Source organism: Rhinatrema bivittatum, chromosome 8, assembly GCF_901001135.1.
Source record: "Rhinatrema bivittatum chromosome 8, aRhiBiv1.1, whole genome shotgun sequence".
In the NCBI taxonomy this organism is placed as follows: Eukaryota; Metazoa; Chordata; class Amphibia; order Gymnophiona; family Rhinatrematidae; genus Rhinatrema; species Rhinatrema bivittatum.
The window spans coordinates 86,234,176-86,253,957 of record NC_042622.1 but is presented as its reverse complement, the minus strand read 5'-3'; the positions used below and the strand labels follow the sequence as shown (position 1 = coordinate 86,253,957).

Genomic DNA, 19,782 nt, shown 5'->3' with positions numbered 1-19,782 from the left:
TGTATGCAATATGCATGTCACAAACATGTAGCTGTACAGTTCCTGTGTAAGTAGGTGGATGTTACACACATGTAGCTTACAGTTTCTGCTTGTGCAGGAGCATGTTACACACATGTAGCTGTACAGTGCCTGTGTATGCAATATGCATGTCACACACATGTAGCTGGACAGTTCCTGTGTAAGTAGGTGGATGTTACACACATGTAGCTTACAGTTTCTGCTTGTGCAGGAGCATGTTACACACATGTAGCTGTACAGTGCCTGTGTATGCAATAGGCATGTCGCACACATGTAGCTGGACAGTTTCTGCGTGTGCAGGAGCATGTTACACACATATAGCGGTGCAGCGCCTGTGTATGCAATAGGCATGTCGCACACATTTGGCTGTACGGTTCCTCTGCGTGCAGCAGTGTCACAGGAGGGTGTGGAGCTCCGGCGCTATCCCGGCGGCCGCGGGGCGGCGCTGTGATCCGGGCTGCCGCCAGGCTCCGGGCAGGGCCGCTGCTCCGTCACTCGGTGACTGGCGCCCTGGGCGGACGGCGGCGGTGCCGGGGCCCTCACAGCAGACGGCAGACGGCGGACAGCGGCTGTGGCCTCCAGGCCAGCCCAGCCCCGAGATGTCCGGCAAAATCGAAAAAGCAGGTGAGGAGGCGCGGGGCAGGAAAGACCGGGGCTGTGCTGGGCTCCCTGGATCGTATAGGCCGCAGGGCCGGGGCTGAGCTGCACGGGAGCCCCCGGACAGGCGCTGTTATACAGTAAGAGGCAGCCGCTCGCCTAGCGCAGGTCCTGCAGCACAGAGAGGTCCCGGCACCTCCATCCCTACTCTCCATGCAGGGAGACAGGGACACCCCCACACCCCTATCCCCGGGTCCATGTGCAGGGAGACAGTGACCACCCCCCCCCCGGGTCCATGTGCAGGGAGTCACTGACACCCCCTCCCCCAATCTCCAGTCATGTACAGGGAGTTGGGGACCCCACGGCCCTATTCCATCCTTTGCAGGGAGACAAAGACCCCACCCCCCCCCTCCTCTCAGTACCTGACTTTATGTGGAGGGAGCCTGGAGACAGGAGCACCTCAACCAACCCGACATCTTGTGCAGGTAGCCAGGCCCTCTCGCCCGCCCCAGCGGAATGTGCAGGGGGATGGGGACCTCCCCCTCTCTCATCCCTAGCATCATGTGTATGGAGACAGGAGCCCCCACCTTCAGGTCTATATGAAGGGAAATAAGATAAACACCCGCTTCCCCCCATCACGCCGGCTCCATGAGCGGGGAGACAGGACTCCCTCAATCCTCAGCTTTATTTACAGAACTCCCCCCCATCCTTGGCATCATTGCAGGGTAGACAGGACCCTTCCCCAACCCATCAGGTGCAGGGTTAGCAGGACCCCAATCCTTGACCCTGTGTGCAGGAAGACTAGACACCCCCATTCATGGCCTTAAGCTAGGGAGGCAGGGAGCCCCTCCATCCCTTGCTTCATATACAGGAAGACATTCACACCCCTCCCCATCCCCATCCCCATGTGCAGTGGGGAGACAGAGCTGCCTGGGCTCTTCACTGATTTCTCACATGTAGCACTAAAGCACTGCTGGGCCCGGATTTGTGTTTGCCTCCTGCAGACTGTGCATGTTTCATTTCTGCTTTGTAAAGGATGCTTTATTTAGACTCTGTTTCATCTGTAGGGTAAAATATGTTCTGTACAACCAAGAACTGGCAGCCACATTTTGAGGCTGGATCAGCTGTTGCTGATACTACTGGAGGCCAGGGCTGGATATTTATGAATACAGCAACGGTAGCTTAGATAATGGAATGCTGGGTGGGGACCCAGAAACTTGTTGGTGGGTCACACAAAGCCAGGACTGGAATTCATCTGATGGGTTTTTTTTTTTTAAAGTAAGCAAATGTTCATCTCTAGCTGCATCCTGCAGGTTTTAGTTTGATAACATTTACAATAGACAGATTGTATGTGTGGATGGAGGGAAGGAAGATGTTAAAAGTTGTGATTGGAATAGATCTGATTTGCGGGGAGCGCTGCAGTCTTCTTATAGCCTTTGAATTGGTATCAAAGAAAAAAACAAATGCTGGGAAAACACTCCCTTGGTACAGCAGCTGTTTCTAAACCAGGAGAGCTATGAAGAAGAGCATTTTAACTGCTGTATTTACTCTTAGCAAAGCACACACCATTGTTGAAGATCCCTTTTGGGCTCTAATCCTTGAGAGTTTGAGGTTTAAAGTTTTGGAAAACAACCCTATTTAGCCACTGAAACCACGTTGAATTTAAGTAGGCTGTTACTAGTCCCTTTTTGGAGCCCCATGTAATTATCACGGTGAGAGAATGCAAAGATTGAGGCACAGAAAGTGTTTAAAAGCAGGATTTAAAACCACCCCAGTGGGTTACTGGGAGTGCTGTGCGCTGTCACGCAGGGAGACCTGGCTCTTCTGCTCCCTGGCTCGGCGCGTTCAGAGCGACTGGTGGAAGGAAAAGAACCTTAAAAAAACTGAAGCCAAGACACTTCTAGGTTGTTCTTGCAAAGAAGTTACTCTTAACAGCACTTTGCTTTTAGATACAAGGGACAGGGACGCTTGTCATCCCCAGGAGTTTGTCTGCTAATGTTCATTTCTGCTGTCCGATGTAAAGAATGTTTTTGTAGCACCAGCAGCAAATTATTCTTTGAAAGCTGGCCTTTCTGAGACAAGTGCTCCTCTTTCTCAGCTCGGCCCTCCAGTTTCGCCTTCCTGCGGTGCCCTCTGATTTTGGGGTCTCTGTATCTCCTTAGGGTTTAATTCGCCCGTTTTGTGACTGGGAGGGAGGAAGCTTGATCAGCTTTTTGTGTTCTCCCATGTTAGGCCAAGGAGTGACTGTTGCCACTTGCTCTTCTTCCCCTTTCTCCGAAATCTGCTGTGTAGAATCACCAAAGAGAGCAGGATAACTCTCGGCTGTGCCCAGGCAGCACAAATGGAGAGCTGGCTCCTAGGGGAGGACAGTTTTGAAAGGTAAATTGGCCTAACTGGGCATTATCCCCTTTTCTCCGGTAAAAACCGGATGAGAGAGAGGCATGCATACGTTCCATATTCACATGCATATGGGCTATTTTACACCTGCCTGGCTGCCTGCACAAATAGGCGCAGAATACGTAGGCACAGTTAAATGTAAGAGGTCCATATTCAAATGCTACTTAGCCGGATAAATCCAATTTATCTGGCTAAGTGGCTGCTGCTGAATGACCGGCTACACTACTTAGCTGGATATGTCATTTATCTGGCTAAATAGTTAACCAAATAGTCAGTGAATGGGCATTGGGCATAACTGGGCAGCACTACCTATCCGGCTAATTTAGCTGGATAAGCGAGCCCAATTACGCTAGTTCATCTTTAAAGGAGAAACTTGGGGGCCAGTATTACAATATATCTGGCTATGTAAGGAAGCTGGATACAATTTTTCTGGTTAACTTAACATGGGATGTTCAGTGGCGCGGCAATGCCGCTGAATATACCCGGATAAGTATTAAAGCAGGCCAGATAGGCTTATTTGGCTACATTTAGACCTTCTATGATAACTTAACCGGAGAGGGCTGAATGTTGCTACATACTTTGCCTTTACATGGGCTACTGAAAATGACCTCCCCGGCTGGTCCATGGCAGGTTGACAGTGCTGTGTCCTGCCATGAGGAGAGACCTGGATTTGAACCCTGGGCAGGCTGGGGATGCTGTGAAGGTTGCGCTCACAGCCCCTGGGTGGGAGGGAGCCTCCGTCGTCATGATGCTGTGGCGACACCTTTTGGTAGGGGTCTGGAAGTCCCCCGATAGAGGGCTGCCACTGCCACTGATTGGGTTAAAGTGCTTTGTGAGGGGTATAAAACAGTGGGGAAAAAGCAAAGCTGGCTGAACAGAGCCCTGCTGTGAGCTCGAATTTGGCCCAGCAGGTGTAACTAAAAGTCACCTTTCTAGGTGGGAGAAGAGCCATTTGTGAAGGGAGTATAGGGGGGCAGAGAGGCTCGATAATGGAAAGCAGACATGGACTCTGTCTTCTGTAAGTTCTTAATATTTTTGGGGGCACCTTGGGAATGTTTTTGAGAGTTTGATAATAGCCTGTGACTATCCCAATTTATAATGGTAGATAGGAAACCCCAGTATTTGGCTAGTATTCTTCTGGAACCTAGACGAGCCGGGAGTAAATGTTTAGGTTTTCTTGTACTTTAGTCCAAGGTAAATGTCCTCAGATCCTAACGAGACGTGGTACCTGCCTACCTGGGAAGGGTTTTACGGGAGTGGGAGATTGCTTGCAATAATTAGAGACAGTTTCTTTCCTTATCCTGGGCAGGGAATTTTGGTTTTACCATCTGTGTTCATGCTTAAATGATCTGTTTCCTGTTGTGCACGTTTGTGAGTGTGAGTGAGTGGTGCCACGCTTATGTGATCCTATCTCCCCGGAGGGAACATCGTGCTGCTGTGTTTTATGTCAGGAGTGGTGGAGGCTGTCTGCTAATCAGACCCCGTCGAGGGGGTGGGGAAGGCGGTGGAGTTTAGCCCATCAGTGAGGCAGGATTGTCCAACCAGAACCTTTGCTGTGAGTCTCTAGTTTGTCTTCTTGGAAACTTTCCCTCTTGTCGTTACACTAAATGGTCTTTAAGGAAATGGGTTCTTCTATTGCTACAGCAAAGCTCTGGGATTCTGTCTCTTGTAGGAAAGTGGGTGCTAAATGCTGTGCCTTTCAACCTCGGTGAATAGATGGGTGGGGGTCAGGCCAATGTTCTTTGTGGCCATTATTGTGTAGGTAGCCAGGGCTGAATTTGCATCGAGGATGCCTCTGGGGGTAAAGTGAGGGGAGGCAGGAAGAAGTGAGAGACGGGGGTTTCCCCTTAAAAAAAAAAGCACCATGATGGAGGGGTGCCATCACCTTCTCCTGGGAGGCCCTCAGTGTTCACCCTGGGTGATGGCATCCAGTTGAACCCCTTGCCCTTAAAGGCATGGTTAAATAGTTCTCCGAATGCCGCCGGTCCACCAGCTTCTGTAAGGGAGCCGGTCTGATGAGGAAGTGGGGGCCGAGCAGTGCTTGGAAAAAAGCAACACCCCGCCCCTTTCGCCACAGCACCCCTGGGCAGCTGCCGACACTGCCTGCCCCCTCCCCGTGTGTCCTTCGCAGGGTTTTATCTCGTCTTTGAATGGTTTTTATGTGGTCTAAATAAAAGGGATCAGGGTGTACAAAGAATCTATTTGTTGCCATTGCTGAGTGATAATAAATGCTTTCCTCTGAGCCCTTGCGAAACTCGCTAGCTGTCTCCACCTGTAAAGCCCTGATGGAAGGGTGGGAAGGATTAATCCCCTTACTTGCTGTGGTGAAATTCATATTTATGTTTTTAACTTGAATTGCCTAACAGAAGCTCCGGGCATTGCAGCAAAACAAAATCTTCCAATAATTTCAAAATAGTAATACCAAAACACACAAAAACAGCAGCCACATTCTGACACCATTAAACGTAACACCAGACCCATAACCAGAGCAAAACACCCAACCCTCAAGATATGGATAGAAAATTCTGCCAGGATTATCACTCTGTAAAAGGCCGAGTTAAAAAAAAAAAAAAAAAAGGACTTTCAAAAGTTTACAAAACTGAATCATTTTTCTCCTTTGAGAGGCCATTCCATGACAGTAGAGCAGTTCCTGTTAACACTCATTTTCTAGTTTGTGCCCATCTAAACTCTCTGGGAGAAGGAAGATACAGGTGAAAATCTTTCCCTGACCTTGGACTACGAGGCGGAACATATAACTGCAATCTGTTGGCCAAGTAGCTGGGTGCCATATCATACAGAGCCCTAAAAGTCAAACAGAGAACCCTGGACGAGGCTCTGAATGGTGTGGGGAGCCAGTGACGGTCACCTAAAACTGGAGAAGTCTGTGTGCAGCCAGGGGGTAACAGAGACCAGCAGCACTGCAGTATTTTGAATCAAATGTAAAGCACGTACACTGTTTGCTGGAAGACCGAATTCTGATGTTTTGTATGTCTGTTTGAGTGTCTCCAAAACTTTCTTCTTACATTCTGTGGGTTTGCGCTCTGTACTGTGTGAGATTGAAGGACTTGTTACTCTTCTCCCAAGGTCTCTGTCTACAGGGCTGGTGCAAGGTTATTAGGTGCCCTAGGCGAACCTTCTGCCTCCTTCGTGCTTCTCAGGGCCGCAAGCAGGATGGGCACTGTTCGCGGCCCCACATGGCTGCTCTTCGGCACCCCCTAATGGTCAGCGCCCGAGTCGACCGCCTAGTTTGCCTGATAGGACGCATGGGCCCTGTCTGTCGAGAATCTCTTCCTCCCCTCTGGTCCTCCATTCTGACAGCATAGAGCAGTGCCCCTGACACACATGCTGCTGGTGCCTGTCACTATTCTGTTGTGGTTTGCATTTGTGGTTAAAAGATGACTGTTGCCCCCTCACTTAGCTTTGCTTTGTGTGAAGTGCGTGTTGGGGTCTGTTCTACCCCTGCCTTCCTTTGAGGTTTCAGGTCCTTGAGGAAACCATTTGATTAGCTTCTGGCCAGTTTTCATTCGGGCTTTACCTCTGCCTCTCTCCACGCCCTCACCAAGGGGGTAACGCTGCATGCAGTGCTGGCCATGAGGCACCTCTGAGAGCTAAGGATGTTGAAGAGCAGTGTCCAAGGTGGGAAGCTTTCACATGGCTCATTCATCGAAGGCTAAAGCTTGTAACCTCAGGGCCCTTTGTGACAGGAGAAGATCATGTAATACTAATTTTTTTATTTCACAGATTTATAGTCTGCAATTCGCAGAGCATCAATGCGGATTACAACCAAAATACACAATAAAACATACAGCACGATAGAACAAAATATAACAAACAATTAAAAGCTCTAGAGAGCAAGTAGGTTTTTAGTGCCTTTTGAAACCTCATATAATCCATAATAACACGAAGCTCATTTGATATAAAATATTCCACAATTCAGGAGCCTTTAGAGTGCGTGCTGGTTAACCTAATTTGTGAGAGGTGGCAGGAGGACTGGCAGCTGTGTTTCTGAGAATGCGAAGCAGCTGGGCTGGGAGCTGCCCTTTTGAAGAGCAGACCCTGGGAGCAACATCTAAATTTACTTTTTGGGTGGAGGGAGTTTGTGTGCATTCCTTCACCATGGTAAAAATGCGACTGGTTAAAATGGGCCTGTGGACACAGCGATGGTTCCTGCTGGGGTGTTGCAGAACAGTGAAGGCTTTGTCTTGTTAAAGTTGATCGTTGGGTACTAGACATGGAGATAACATCCCATCCCATCTTTCAATCACTTGTTGAGTACTTTAGGCTCGCTGGAGAAAATGATTCTTTTGCAGGCATGGATTCCAGAGTTAGAGATCTGAAGGTGGAGTCTCAGTAATATTGCTAGGAGGAGGGAAGTAGTAATCTCTCTTTCTGTATCCAGATATACTCTGAGCTAACCCAACTGCACTGTCACACCAACTGGCCACCTTGAGGCTATCAGAGACGACCCGTCCTAGGCTTCTTTCTTGTTTGGTCACTGCAAATTCTTCCCCTTCAAATTGGTATTCTGCGCTTGGATTTCTGTATCCCAAATACCTGATTTTCATTGTTTTTAAATTACACTGTCGTTGCCAAACCCTTGACTGTTTCTCTAGGTTTTTGATCATCTTTCATTTTATCAGTTCTTCCTGGCATGGCTGCATTGTTGTAGATTTTCGTACCATCTCCAAACAGGCACACTTCTCCTGCTAGCCTTTTCTGCAGTCTGATAATCATAAGAGCCAGGCCACGGTTTTATGATGAAGTGCTTTGAAACACATATTTTAAAAAAGTAGCTCATCTTATAATCTGTCCAGTATGATATATCAGAGGTCGCTGTACCCCCACGTACGCATTACACTGAAACACGTAAAAGCATGAATACAACATGGACAACTGAGGAATGGGTCTTCATCAGAACCTCGTGCAGGCATCATTCTGATACACGTAAAGTATGAATGCTCCATGGACAGCCGAAGAGTGGAGCTGCATCAGCTCTCTATGTAAGCATTGCAGAGATATATATATATATATATATATATATATATATATATAGCATGACTACAGCATGGACAGCTGAAGAGCATTTTGTCATCAGAGTCTTTAAAGGACAGAAATGTCCAGGACAGTGCTGGAAAATTCCTTCTTTTGCACAATGTAGTTGGGACTCGCGGACACTGCAAATGGGACGGCTTTGTAGTATGCTGGCCCAATGTCTTTCTCCAGTTGGCTGCATCTAGCTTCAGGTGAGGAGCTCTGCCTCCCCGGTGATTTCTAGCCTGGTGGTGCTGATTGGTTTGTTGTCACTGGAGGAAGCCTGTGGGTGTCTGTCAGCTATCTGTTTCTGGAGGTGATTCATCCACCAAAGGCCTCACTGTCACTCTGGGAAATTTTCTCCAGTTGAAAACTTGTAAGGCAGTGCCGTAGATTGTGGCATTGGATAGCTGTGTTCACAGTGGGGCTTCCTGCCACATCCTGCCTACCTGCTTCTTTAGTCTGACCGTTCACCTCTGCCGCCAAGACTTTTGAAAGGTGAACAGCAGTGTCCCCTGCAGAATGAAGTCATCCTGAGCGTGGGGGAGCTGCAAGATTTGGAATGGGAAACAGCAACGGGAAACCTCAGCATCTGAAGGAAGGTAGGAACAGGAATCTCATATGTGATTGCCGTGAAGTCCCAGACTTTAACCTTTTCCCGGCAGTGTACCTCACTCTCGCTGCAAGCCTTCCCTCTTCTCGCTCTCCTCCTGGCCTAGTAATTGTCCTACCACCTCACATTAGCGTGCTGGCTTGTAAGCAGTGGCAGACAGAGATTATGCTCTGTAGCATGCCAAACTCTTCCGCTCCCAGTCTCATCCAAGTGAAGACACATTCTTAATGGCAGGAGTTACAATTTCATCCTCGGTCAAACCTTTCTTGCTATTTATAGTAAGATAGTCTGTATGGCAAAAGACCTTTTGCTGAGTAAGTGTCGTTACGCTTAGCCAGAATAGACTTGCTTTGATGTGCTGTGCTCTAAGGGATATCTTTGGCCCGTCTCTCAGCGCAGGTTGCCCTAATGATACCTCAGGCTGGGAACTTTGCAGTTCTCATCAGGGGAGCAGGTTGTTGTTTCTGAAGAGCCGCTGATTTTGTTTTACTTGGATATGTGTTTGTGCATTTATAAAGCCACAAGCTTGTTACTTCTAGCAATAGCTAGGAGGAAATGGTGCATTCTGCTATAAATATCTCAACTGAGTGTCTTGTGAGCGATATTTCAAACTCAGTATATTGTATTTGTGAAGCCAATTTTGGGGCGAGACCTAAGTGTTAACCTCCAGTGCTGTCTCTTGGTTCTGCATGGTATCGAGAGAGCAGGAAACATGTGGATCAGGTATTGAGAATAGCTAAGAGCAGTCTTATATTGCCTTTATGTGCCAGTGACTAGCTTAAGCCTCAGTGCCTGAAAAGCTATCGATAGATTTTCTTGTGTAAAGATCTGCTGGTTTATCTGAAAGACTTCTGTCACAGCATTAGATTTGATTCAGCCTATATTTTATAGAGAAAAAACAGAGCCTGCACCTGATTCTTGTCCTTACCTGCCTTAGCTAAGCTTTCTCCTGTGGGCATTGTGCTATTGTGATGATACAAATGAAGATAAGCACCAGATGATGGCCCGTAAGGATGCAGAGTCTGTTTGCATGCCCACACCCTTACTAAGAATAAGAAAAGGAGATATACCGAAACTAGAAGCTGAATTAAATCTAAATATTCTAATTATTGTTTTGTAAGTCATGTCTCCTGCTTTGTCATTTAGGTGGGAGGTTTTGTAGCTACTTGAGAGTTTGTCTAATACAAACATGGTTTGAGGACATACCTTCGTTAAAGATATATATGTTTAAGGTTCCTGTATGCATCGTTACTTCTAGATCAGGAATACCCTTATCCCAAATTGGAGGTGCACAGCCCTGGTCCATGTGGATAAGGGTGAGCTGGTTAACATAGTATATCATAAGGCATTTGAGAGAGTGCCTCATGAGTCATGAGAGACTCCTGCTCTTTATAGGATAGGAGGTAATTTCCCGCTGGTGATTGGTAGCTGGTTAAAGTATAGGAAACAAAGAGTAGGTCTAAATATAGTCAGTGACATGCCCCTGGTAAGTGTACTGAGACTGGTGCTGTTTAACTTACCATTTAGTGATCTGGAAAAAGGAGCAATAAGTAAAGTGATCAGATTTGCAGATGACACAAAAATAGTCAAATGAACAGACTATGACAAATTGCTGGAGAATACTGCGAGAATGGGGAACTGGGCATCTAACTAGCAAATAGGGAAAAATAATCCGAACATAGGGAAAAATAATCCGAACTACAGGTACCCAATGCTGGGTGCCATATCAGGAGTCGTTCCCCAGGAAAAAGGACCTTGGGGTTATTGAAATTCTCAGCCCAGTGTGCTGCAGTGGTTTTGTCATTTCTGATGTTCTTAGATATTGTAATCCTCTAGGTATTCCTAGACATGCCTATCCCACTGTAAGGGTCATCAGTACGGACGCAGGTCATGTTCTCCTCTGTTAAAATGCTTGTCTTTTGCCAGGGTCCTATACGCACACTTACTGCAGGAAGGAAGATAAATGCTTGTGCTCCAGGGCATTCGGGAATATGCTTTGATAGCATCCCACGAGGCTCTCTGGTCTAGCAAATCTTGAAGGAAATAGGACACTATAGCTCGGTTAGTCTGACGGGTGGGGAAATTAATGGAGACTGTTGCAAAGGACAAGGGTCTGAAGTAACACGGTTTTAACTGAGGAAATACTGTCAAACAAATCTGATCAATTTCTTTGATTCTGGTGAGCAGAGAATTAGATGAGGAACTGGCGCTGGATGTGGTATACTTGGAATTTTAGCAAAGCTTTTGATACTGTCCCCTATAGGAGGCTATTTTCTAAACTGAGAGCCTGGGAGTGGGCTCAAGGTGGTGGACTTGATTGAGTGATTGGTAAATGGTAATCACATAGGAAAGAAGGGTGGTGAGTGGAGTGCCCCTGCGATCAGTCCTTGGGATCAGTTCTGTTCAGTATCTTTGAGAGTAATATTGCAAAAAGGTTAGTAGGAAAGGTTGGTCTTTTAGCGGATAACACTAAGAACTGCAACAGAGTGGATGCTCCTCAGGGAATAGACAGAATGAAGAAGTGATCTAAGAAAGCTGGAGGTGTGCAGAGTCATGCAAGCGAGCAGTACATGGGGGGGAGTCAGATGATGATGCGCACCAAGCAGGAAGGAGACCTTCAGGTGAACATGTTTGATGAACTCAATGTAATGAACTGGTGCAGCAAGTCAGTGGCCAGATTGGAAAGGATGTGAAGGTGCATAGGGAACGATATTAGCAGTAGAAAAAAAGGCAGTGACTGCCTCTCTAGAGGTCATGGGTGAGACTTCACCCCAAGTATTTATTTCTTCCTGGAACAGCCTTCTGGGTGAGAGCAGAATTGAAGAAAACTTGGGAGAGGCACATTGGATTCTGAGATGTGAAGAAGTGAACATCCTGGGTCCTTGGCATTGCTTCATGAATGAGACAGGGCAGGCTGGATGGGTTTTAGGGGCCTTATCTGCCATAATGTTGTTTGTTTCTACGTTTCTGTGGAGAGCAGTGCTGTGTTGGGGGGGGTCAGATGTGCTTTGATTGGTCTCATTGTGCTCTCTGTCTTTAATCAATGGAGGAGTAGCCTGGTAGTTAGAGCAGCAGGCCGAGAACCAGGGAAGCCAGGGTTCAAATCCCACTGCCATGCCTAGTGCTTTTGGGCAAGTCACTTTACCCTCCATTGCCTCAGGGACAGACTTACAGGCCAGGTCAGAAATCTGGGTGTTAAAACACTATGTGCTGGATTTCAGCCCACAGTTTTAATGCTCAGATAATTTTTTTTTAAACTCTTGTTGTAGCAAGCTAATGAAATGCGAATGCATGGGGAGTTAAATAAAATAAAAGGCACATTGATCTATGCCAAACGCACATTTTAAATCAGGAAGGGGGTGATGACAGAACAAGCACCCGATAAGGAGGGAGAGTACTTAATCAGCTAAGTCGCAGATGCCACCATGTAGCCAGATAACTCTATACTTACCCGTCTGAAGTGTTCCTGACTCTTTTTTTGTCTTTTTTTAAAAACCTTTTTTTTTTGGGGGGGGGGGGGGGGGGGGGGGGGGGGGGTTAAGTATCAGTGCAATAGCACTAAAAAATCCAGGCCGGGCCAATGCACCTCTCTGCCTCAGGGAGTACTACTTAAGTGCCCTCATTTCCATGTGAGGGTACTAAGCAGTACTCCCATGTAGGGACACAGATTTTCTGCCTGCAAAACTCCTTGCTGCATGGTCAGTAAGTCTTGCGCTGAGAAAACATGCGTTGAAGTGCAGGCCGAAAGGTGCGTTCAGCTGATGGCACCTTTCTGCTTCGGTCTGTGTGATTGTGAACCCTCTGGGGACAGAGAAAACACCTACAGTACCTGAATGTAATCTGCTTTGAAGTGGCTGACCAGTCATGAAGGATGGGATAGAAATCAAAAATCAAATTCTTTCCCCATTAACATGAACAAATCTCAGTTTCTGTCAGCAGACACCCAGCTTTGCTTCCCCTGTTGCCTTGTGTCTTTTCAATTAATATGAGCATTAATTTAGATTGGAGAGAGACAAAATTGGGTCATTTGGCATCTTTATGCCAGCTTCCACTCCAAGGAATCCCTTGACAGTGGCTTAGTGATTTCTCTCCTGTTAATCGTCAGCACTGTAGTGCTCCTTCTTGGCTTTAGTAAGACATGTGGGCAGTAATTTGTGTGTCTGGAATTGTGGGGGTTTCTTTTTGCAAATGATGATTCTGAGCTGTTCTGAAATTCCCCCAAGATAGAGTGGATAGCATGGAAATACAGAGCACGGTAATGAATGGTGTGTTTGCAAACACGATTTCACGCCTCCCCACACTTAACGCCTTTCTGGGGAAAGGCAGCGTCTGTGAGGAGTATTCTTACGCTGCGGCAACAAGGTGGGAGCCGGCCTGGCTTCTGTGATTCCCGCGCCTCTGTCGCAGCCAGTCGGGATGGAGTGGGAAAGTTGTGGCCTTGCATCTTTTTCCAGAGGAAAATAGAAAAGCTATGAAATCAGAAAAGCCTCCACCTGCAGTTGGGTTGTTGCCAGCAGCAGGGAGTGTTGAGGGGATCATTTGGAGCCTTTCAAAACCAGGCTTCTGCCACAGAGCTGGTTTTAGACTGACATGACCGGCATGTCATTGTATCTGTAATAAGAACTGTACAATTCATCAAGCCCAGGTATATTACTAATCTCTCTTAAGACAGGGCACATCAACAGGCCTGCAAAGAGCTGGGCTATGCCCTCACGGAGCAAGCTTTCCCTCACCCTGGTGGCTGTATGTCACATTCTTGTATTGCGCTACGCGCCCTGGGCGTAAACCTGCTTCTGAGGTACTTTTTTGTATGGTGATGCACCCTGAAATGTGCTGTTTGCTGTCCCTGTGCAAAGTCTGTGCTCTCAGGCAGCACCATAGTGGAGCCCTGTCTGGGATCAGAGGACAATTAGACATGCAGGAAAAAGCATTTCCTTAGCTGCTAAGTTTGTTCTATTAAAGATCACAACACTCTGCGAGGGAGCTGACATGGCCATTGACACGAGTTAGATTCCTAACGTGTGTCCATAAAAACATGCCAGGGCATCAGGACTGAAGCTCAGGAGAGTGGCTGCCCTGTGATTTGGGGGGTGAGGTCGGAGGAGGCAGGTCTTCTGTTTCTGGGCACTTGGTGTGGTGGACAGCTGATAAATGCTGCAGATGGTTTTCCCTGGGAATCTGATGGAAGTCTGTTCCCAGTAGCTATCTTCCCTTTGCAGCTGCATGGAGGGTGTGACCATTGTTTAAGGGAGGCACAGTGGCTGGTGGCCAGCTCATATCAAAATACTAATGATTGTTTAAAGGGTGTTATACTTCCCAAATCAGCCCTGCATGAAAATGGTTTAAAAAATGTTTTTTTCAAAGCCAGGAAATTGCCCTCCTCAGCTCCTGAGGAAAACTGAAAGCTCAGTGCTAGCTGGTACCAACCAGCACTCCCCTCCACATGTCACCGAGGACTTCAGAAGTTAACACTGCCAGACGTCACTTGGTTCCTCATGTTTTCTGTATCTGATTATTGTTTGAAAGGGAAGACTTGTGCTTTTTTTTTTTTTTCTCTAAATACGTTTCTGGTTTTCTGTTTCCTTTTTCATCCCCCGAAATATTCAAAATCTATTTTTCCTAGCATGTAGACAGATGGAGTAGGACCAATGGGTTTATGTTCCCCTGCCAGCAGATGGAGGCTGATTAAGCTGATGTCACAGTATATATAACCCTGCAGTGACCCAAGCTTGCCAGTATTCTTCATCTCCAGCAGATGGTGGAGGAGCTCAGTGGGGTGATGAACCTGACCAAGAGCAATCTTCAACCATCCCAGTTATGGAGTATCTGGGGTCCGGTTCGACATGGGACAGGACAGAGTTTTCCTACCAGAAGTTTGGATCCAGAGATTGATGTCTCAAGTGCATCGGTTAATGAATACCATTTGCCCAACGGTGTGGTCCCACCTACAGCTACTGATGGCAGCTACCCTGGAAGTGGTGCTGTGGGCAAGGGCGCATATGCATCCTCTTCAGAGCTCTCTGCTATCTCATTGGAACCTGCAGTCTCAGGATTATGCGATTCGGCTCTACTTCCCGATGGAAATCTGCTCCCGCCTCCAGTGGTGATTGCAGGAGGATCATCTAAGAAAGGGAGTTCCCTTGTCCTCTCTGGCCTGGTTGATATTCAACAGATGCAAGTCTCCACAGTTGGGGGGCTCACTGTCTGGAGTTAACGGCCCAGGGATGCTGGAATGCTGAAGAGTCCCGCTGGAACATCAATCACCTGGAGGTCCGGGCGGTACAGCTGGCATGCTTGCATTTCAGACACAGGCTGCGGAATCAAGTGGTTCGCGTGATGTCGGACAGTGCGACAATGGTGGCATATATCAATCACCAGGGAGGAACCAAGAGCAAGCAAGTGTCGCAAGAAATAGACCAGCTGATGGAACGGGTGGAAGGTCATCTGCAGATGATCTCGGCCTCTCATATTGCAGGAAAAGACAACGTAAGAGCGGACTATCTTAGCAAGGAAAGTCTGGACCCAGGAGAGAGGGTGTTGTCAGCCGAGGCATTTCACCTGACTTTGGATTGCTGTGGCCTTCCGTTCCTAGACCGGTGACTTTTCGAAATGAGAAAGTTCCTCGCTTCTACAGTCGCAGGAGAGATCCGTGGTTCCTGGGAATAGACGCTCTCGTACAGGTCTGGCTGGAAGACAGATTGCTTTATTCCTTTCCTCCGTGTCCCTTGCTGGGTAAGATAATTCACAAGATCGAAGGCCACAGGGGGCTAGTACTCCTGGTGGTGCTGGACTGGCCCAGGCATCTGTGATATGTGGATTTGTGATGACTCCTGGTGGAGGCCTCCCTTCGCCTTCTGCCGCACATGGATCTGCTTCAGCATGGACCGGTTCTTCACGAGGATCTAACTCTATTCTTTCTTATGGTTTGCCCTTGAGAGGGCTTGCCTGTTAAAGCATGGTTATTCCTCTGCAGTGATTGCCACTTTACTCCACGCTCGCAAGTTCTCCACTTCCTTGGCTTATGTGTGGGTTTGGAGAGATTTTGAGGCCTGGTGTGAGGAGTGGGGTGTTCTTCCTTGTTCAGTAAAGATCTGGATTTTTTGCAAGATGGGTTGAATAAAGGCTTGGCCCTTAATTCCTTGAAGGTGCAGGTTGTGGTTCTTGCCTGTTTCAGAGTCCTGGTAATGGTGTTTCCTTGTCGTCTCATCCTGATAATGGCCCATGTTTTGAAGGGAGTGAAGCACCTTAGGCCTCCCTTGAGGTTACCGGTTCCATTGTGGAATCTTAATTTGGTGCTGGACGTTTTGGCGGGCCTACTTTCTGACCTCTGCATAGCCTTTCCTTATGGTTGTTGATTTTGAAGACTGTGTTCCTGGTGGCTATATGTTCTTCACATCGAATTTCTGAACTGCAGGCATTGTATTGGTGGAAGCCGTTCCTTCGGGTGACTCTGGGGGTGTTACAGCTGTGTACTGTTTCATCCTCCTTGCCTAAGGTAGTCTTGGACTTTGCTCTCCTTGGATGTTAAGCGTCTTGTTGTGTGGTATCTGGAGATCTCTGAGTCTTTTCGGAAGATGGATTGCTTTTTGTTCTTCATGGTGGCAGTAAGCAGGGTGCTCCATAGCTTATTGGATTAAGGAGGTGGTCACGGGCGTGTATGTGGATGCTGGAAAACCATTGCCTACTCAGGTTAGGGCTCAGTCTACTAGGGCTCAGGCAGTGTTATAACGTAGTCCTCCTTACACACTTTTTCCAGGTTTTATTGTCCAGATGTGCAGGCCTGTGAAGATTTATTTATTTATTTATTTTTAATTTTTATAGACCGAAGTTCTTGTAGGAACTACAAATCAATCCGGTTTACATACAACTTTTAAATGCCCAAAAAGAGTAGTGGGCTTTACATAGAACAGTTGAACAATAAAACAGATAACAATAGAACTAACAATAAATTATGGAACAAATAGAATAGATAACCAATTAAACATAGTAATGTAGTAATAAATATTATATAGAAAAAAAATATATATATAAAAGAGATAGAGTAAATGGAGTGTGAGTAAAGTATAAATACAAAGATGAAAGAGCTCAAAAATTAAGGTACAGTTGAAAAAAATTGTAATAGGAAAAAACAGTGAGATAACCCATGATTTGGGTTAAAGATGAAGTCTTTGCACGTGTGGTGTTGACTGGATCGCGGGCAGCCTCCCACCCTGTTGGGGAGTAGCTTTGGTACATCCCACTGAGCCTGAGTCCATCTGTCTACACTAAGGAAAACAAAATTATCAGGTAAATAAGCTCTCCATTAATTTTGAAAATAAAACTGAACTGAGAGCCCCCAAAAGTAAAAATAAATACATTTTAAAAACAAAATTCATGTCCTGGTGACAATTTTGGGAATAAAAAAGATCTATGTTATCTGAAAGTGTTGTGTTGTGGAGGAGCCAGGCTTTAAGGACACTGGCATTCTTTCCAGTCCCTACAGTCCTCCCCTGGTATTTTTTTACGATTTTTATATACCGATGTTCAGTTTACAATAAGGTACAATAGGTAATTCATTATCCCCTAAAAGGGCTTACAATCTAAAATTTTTGTACCTGAGGCTAAGAGATTACAAAAATAAAATCATCAAAATCAAAGTTCTTAACAATTAAGCAAAAGGTATAACAAGGAGCATATTAAACAAATAACACAAAGGGGAGTGCCCCTTTGTCGCACCCCTTCGGTGCGCGGCGCCTGCTGGCTTGGCGCCTTTCAAACTGCCCGGATCCGTTTGCGATGATGTCAGGGGAGGGGGCGGGTCTCAGAATCATGGCTTTCCCCACAGAAATCTCTTCTCAGTTTCAAAAGCAGTTTTTTCAATTTTTTTTTTGTCTTTTTACCTTGGATGTTAGCTGTTACAAGGTGATCAGCACTGGTGGGTAGCCCTCCCCATCACAAGCGCCTGCTGGCTTGGCACCTTTCAAACTGCCCGGCTCCATTTGCGATGATGTCAGGGGAGGGTATCTCAGCTGCTTTAACAGGCTAAGTTCATTCTTCTTGCTGGCGTTCTCCAGGGAAGCAGGAAATATACCTAGGACATGGGAGAAACTGGTGAGCTCTACCATCCTCTTCTCCTCAAGGCTTTGGCTAGTATGTGATGATGGGCATGAAGTGTCCCTGTCGTACGCGGAATACAGCCTGGAGCTCCCTTCTCTTCTGAGCTTACTGCATTGTTTTACCCTGTGGGTACCTGGAACTGTGTGGCGTGTGGGCATTGCCACATTATATAAGGGAGAACCTGCGGGTGTCACTCTCAAGTGGCACAGAATGAATTCTGTGAGACTCTGACAGGGGAATCCAGTGCCTTGTTAATTCAGGAAGGAAATCCAAGGTAGTGAAGATCTTGCTGCAGCCTGTGTTTCTTTCATGACACATGCTTTTGTAACTGTGCTCTGCAAATGTTTATTGCTCTAGTGGTGCTCGGCAAAACCTGAATTCTGTTAAAAGACCAGAACAAACTTTTATAGGAAGACTGATGTTTTGGGCATTTACAGGTGAATTTTCAAATGGTGCACACATCAAATAGCACATACGCGACTACATGCTATTTTCAAAACTGCAACTTACACGTGTAACTTTGCAGGCGTTTTGGGGTGGGGCCAACATTTACACAATTTAGTTGCTATTTTAAAACCTGCCATAGTGATGTGCATACGTGCTTTACTTCTGCTCAATATCTGGTATGGGTGATGGTAAACATCGTTAAAGTGGAAAAAATGACTGTGTAGAGCAGGGGTTCTTAACCTTTTTCCCATCGTGACACACCTGACAGACCATGCTCACATGTGTGACACACTGCTCATTACAATTTACGACGGAAATAAAAAATAAAGGTCCAGTATTATTTTATTGTTAAGAATGACACAAGAAAAAGATACATATTCTGTCTGAACAGAAATTGCAAAAACAGTAAACATCCCACACCAAAACAGCACCAATTTCCAGCACTTAATAGTAACCACCTTACCTAAGAAAAGGTAACACTGAAAATATTATACCAGGCCTTAAGACACCAATACATCTCCTATAAGGAAAACGGACCAAGTCAGGCTGCTATAGAGCCCTACACAGAAACTACATGCCAGCAGAAAACCTCACCTGAATCACATGTGCTGACCCTCACCTAACAAAGAATAAAGAGACCAAAACGCATAACTAGAAGCATGCAGACAAAAACTGAATTGGAAACTGCAACAAGCCAGAGTGTCTGTATGCAGTGCAACAAAGGAAAAAAAGAAACATCACCCATCCTTATAAAACAAATTAAGAAATATAAAATCAGTAGCAGTAAAACCATATTAACAAAAAGAACAGATTATTTCGAAACAGCAGATGAATGGAATATCCAATAATTAAAATATCATATAAAAAATTTCTAGATACCAATAAAATATTTCAAAATAGCAGACACAAAGACCCTGTAATGAAAAATAATAAGGATATAAACAATGTTTTGCTCTGCATACCTGGGAGCGTTTGATATCCAGGTGCCCTGAGATTGTTTTGAATTAGCAGGAGGAGGGATGGTTTGCTTGCAACTTTCTTCTCTCTTTCTCTCTCTCTCTCTCTCACTGGCTCACAATCGCTCACATATAGACGTGCTTTTTCTCTCTCACTTATATAGGCTCTTATTTACACACATGCTGTCTATCTTTTCAGGCTTACACACACAGGCTTTCAATCACACACATACATGCTGTCTTTTTCTCTCACACACAGACTCTCATTCACATGCTTACAAACATGCTCTATCTCTTTCTCTCATTTACACACAGGCTCTCAATCACATGCTCCCGCACCTAAACCAGTTCTCAGTCACACACAGACACACATGCTCTCTCTCTTTCTCTCATTTACACACAGGCTCTCAATCACATACTCACATGCTCCCTCACCTAAACTAGCTCTCAATCACACAGACACCCATGCTTTCTCTCATTTACACACAGGTTCTCAATCACATACTCACATGCTCCCTCACCTAAATCAGCTCTCAGTTACTCATATGCTCTCTTTCACATGTACAGGCTCTCAATCATTCACATACATGCTATCTCACTCACATACACTCACATACACACACATAC

At 46.2% G+C, this 19,782-nt stretch overlaps 1 protein-coding gene across 3 annotated transcripts in view; it reads left to right on the top strand.

Annotated features, from left to right (window-relative positions):
* The first annotated feature begins 435 nt into the window (after positions 1-435).
* RAPGEF1 (Rap guanine nucleotide exchange factor 1) overlaps positions 436-19,782 on the top strand; it is a 193,428-nt gene continuing 174,081 nt past the window's right edge. For 2 of the 3 annotated variants that reach the window (XM_029611077.1, XM_029611076.1), the window contains exon 1: positions 438-642. In XM_029611077.1, coding sequence (XP_029466937.1) covers positions 618-642 — 25 coding nt within the window. In that variant the 5' untranslated portion in view covers positions 438-617. Of the gene's footprint in view, positions 643-19,782 lie in introns of all 3 variants that reach the window. The other variant, XM_029611075.1, reaches the window with a different exon arrangement.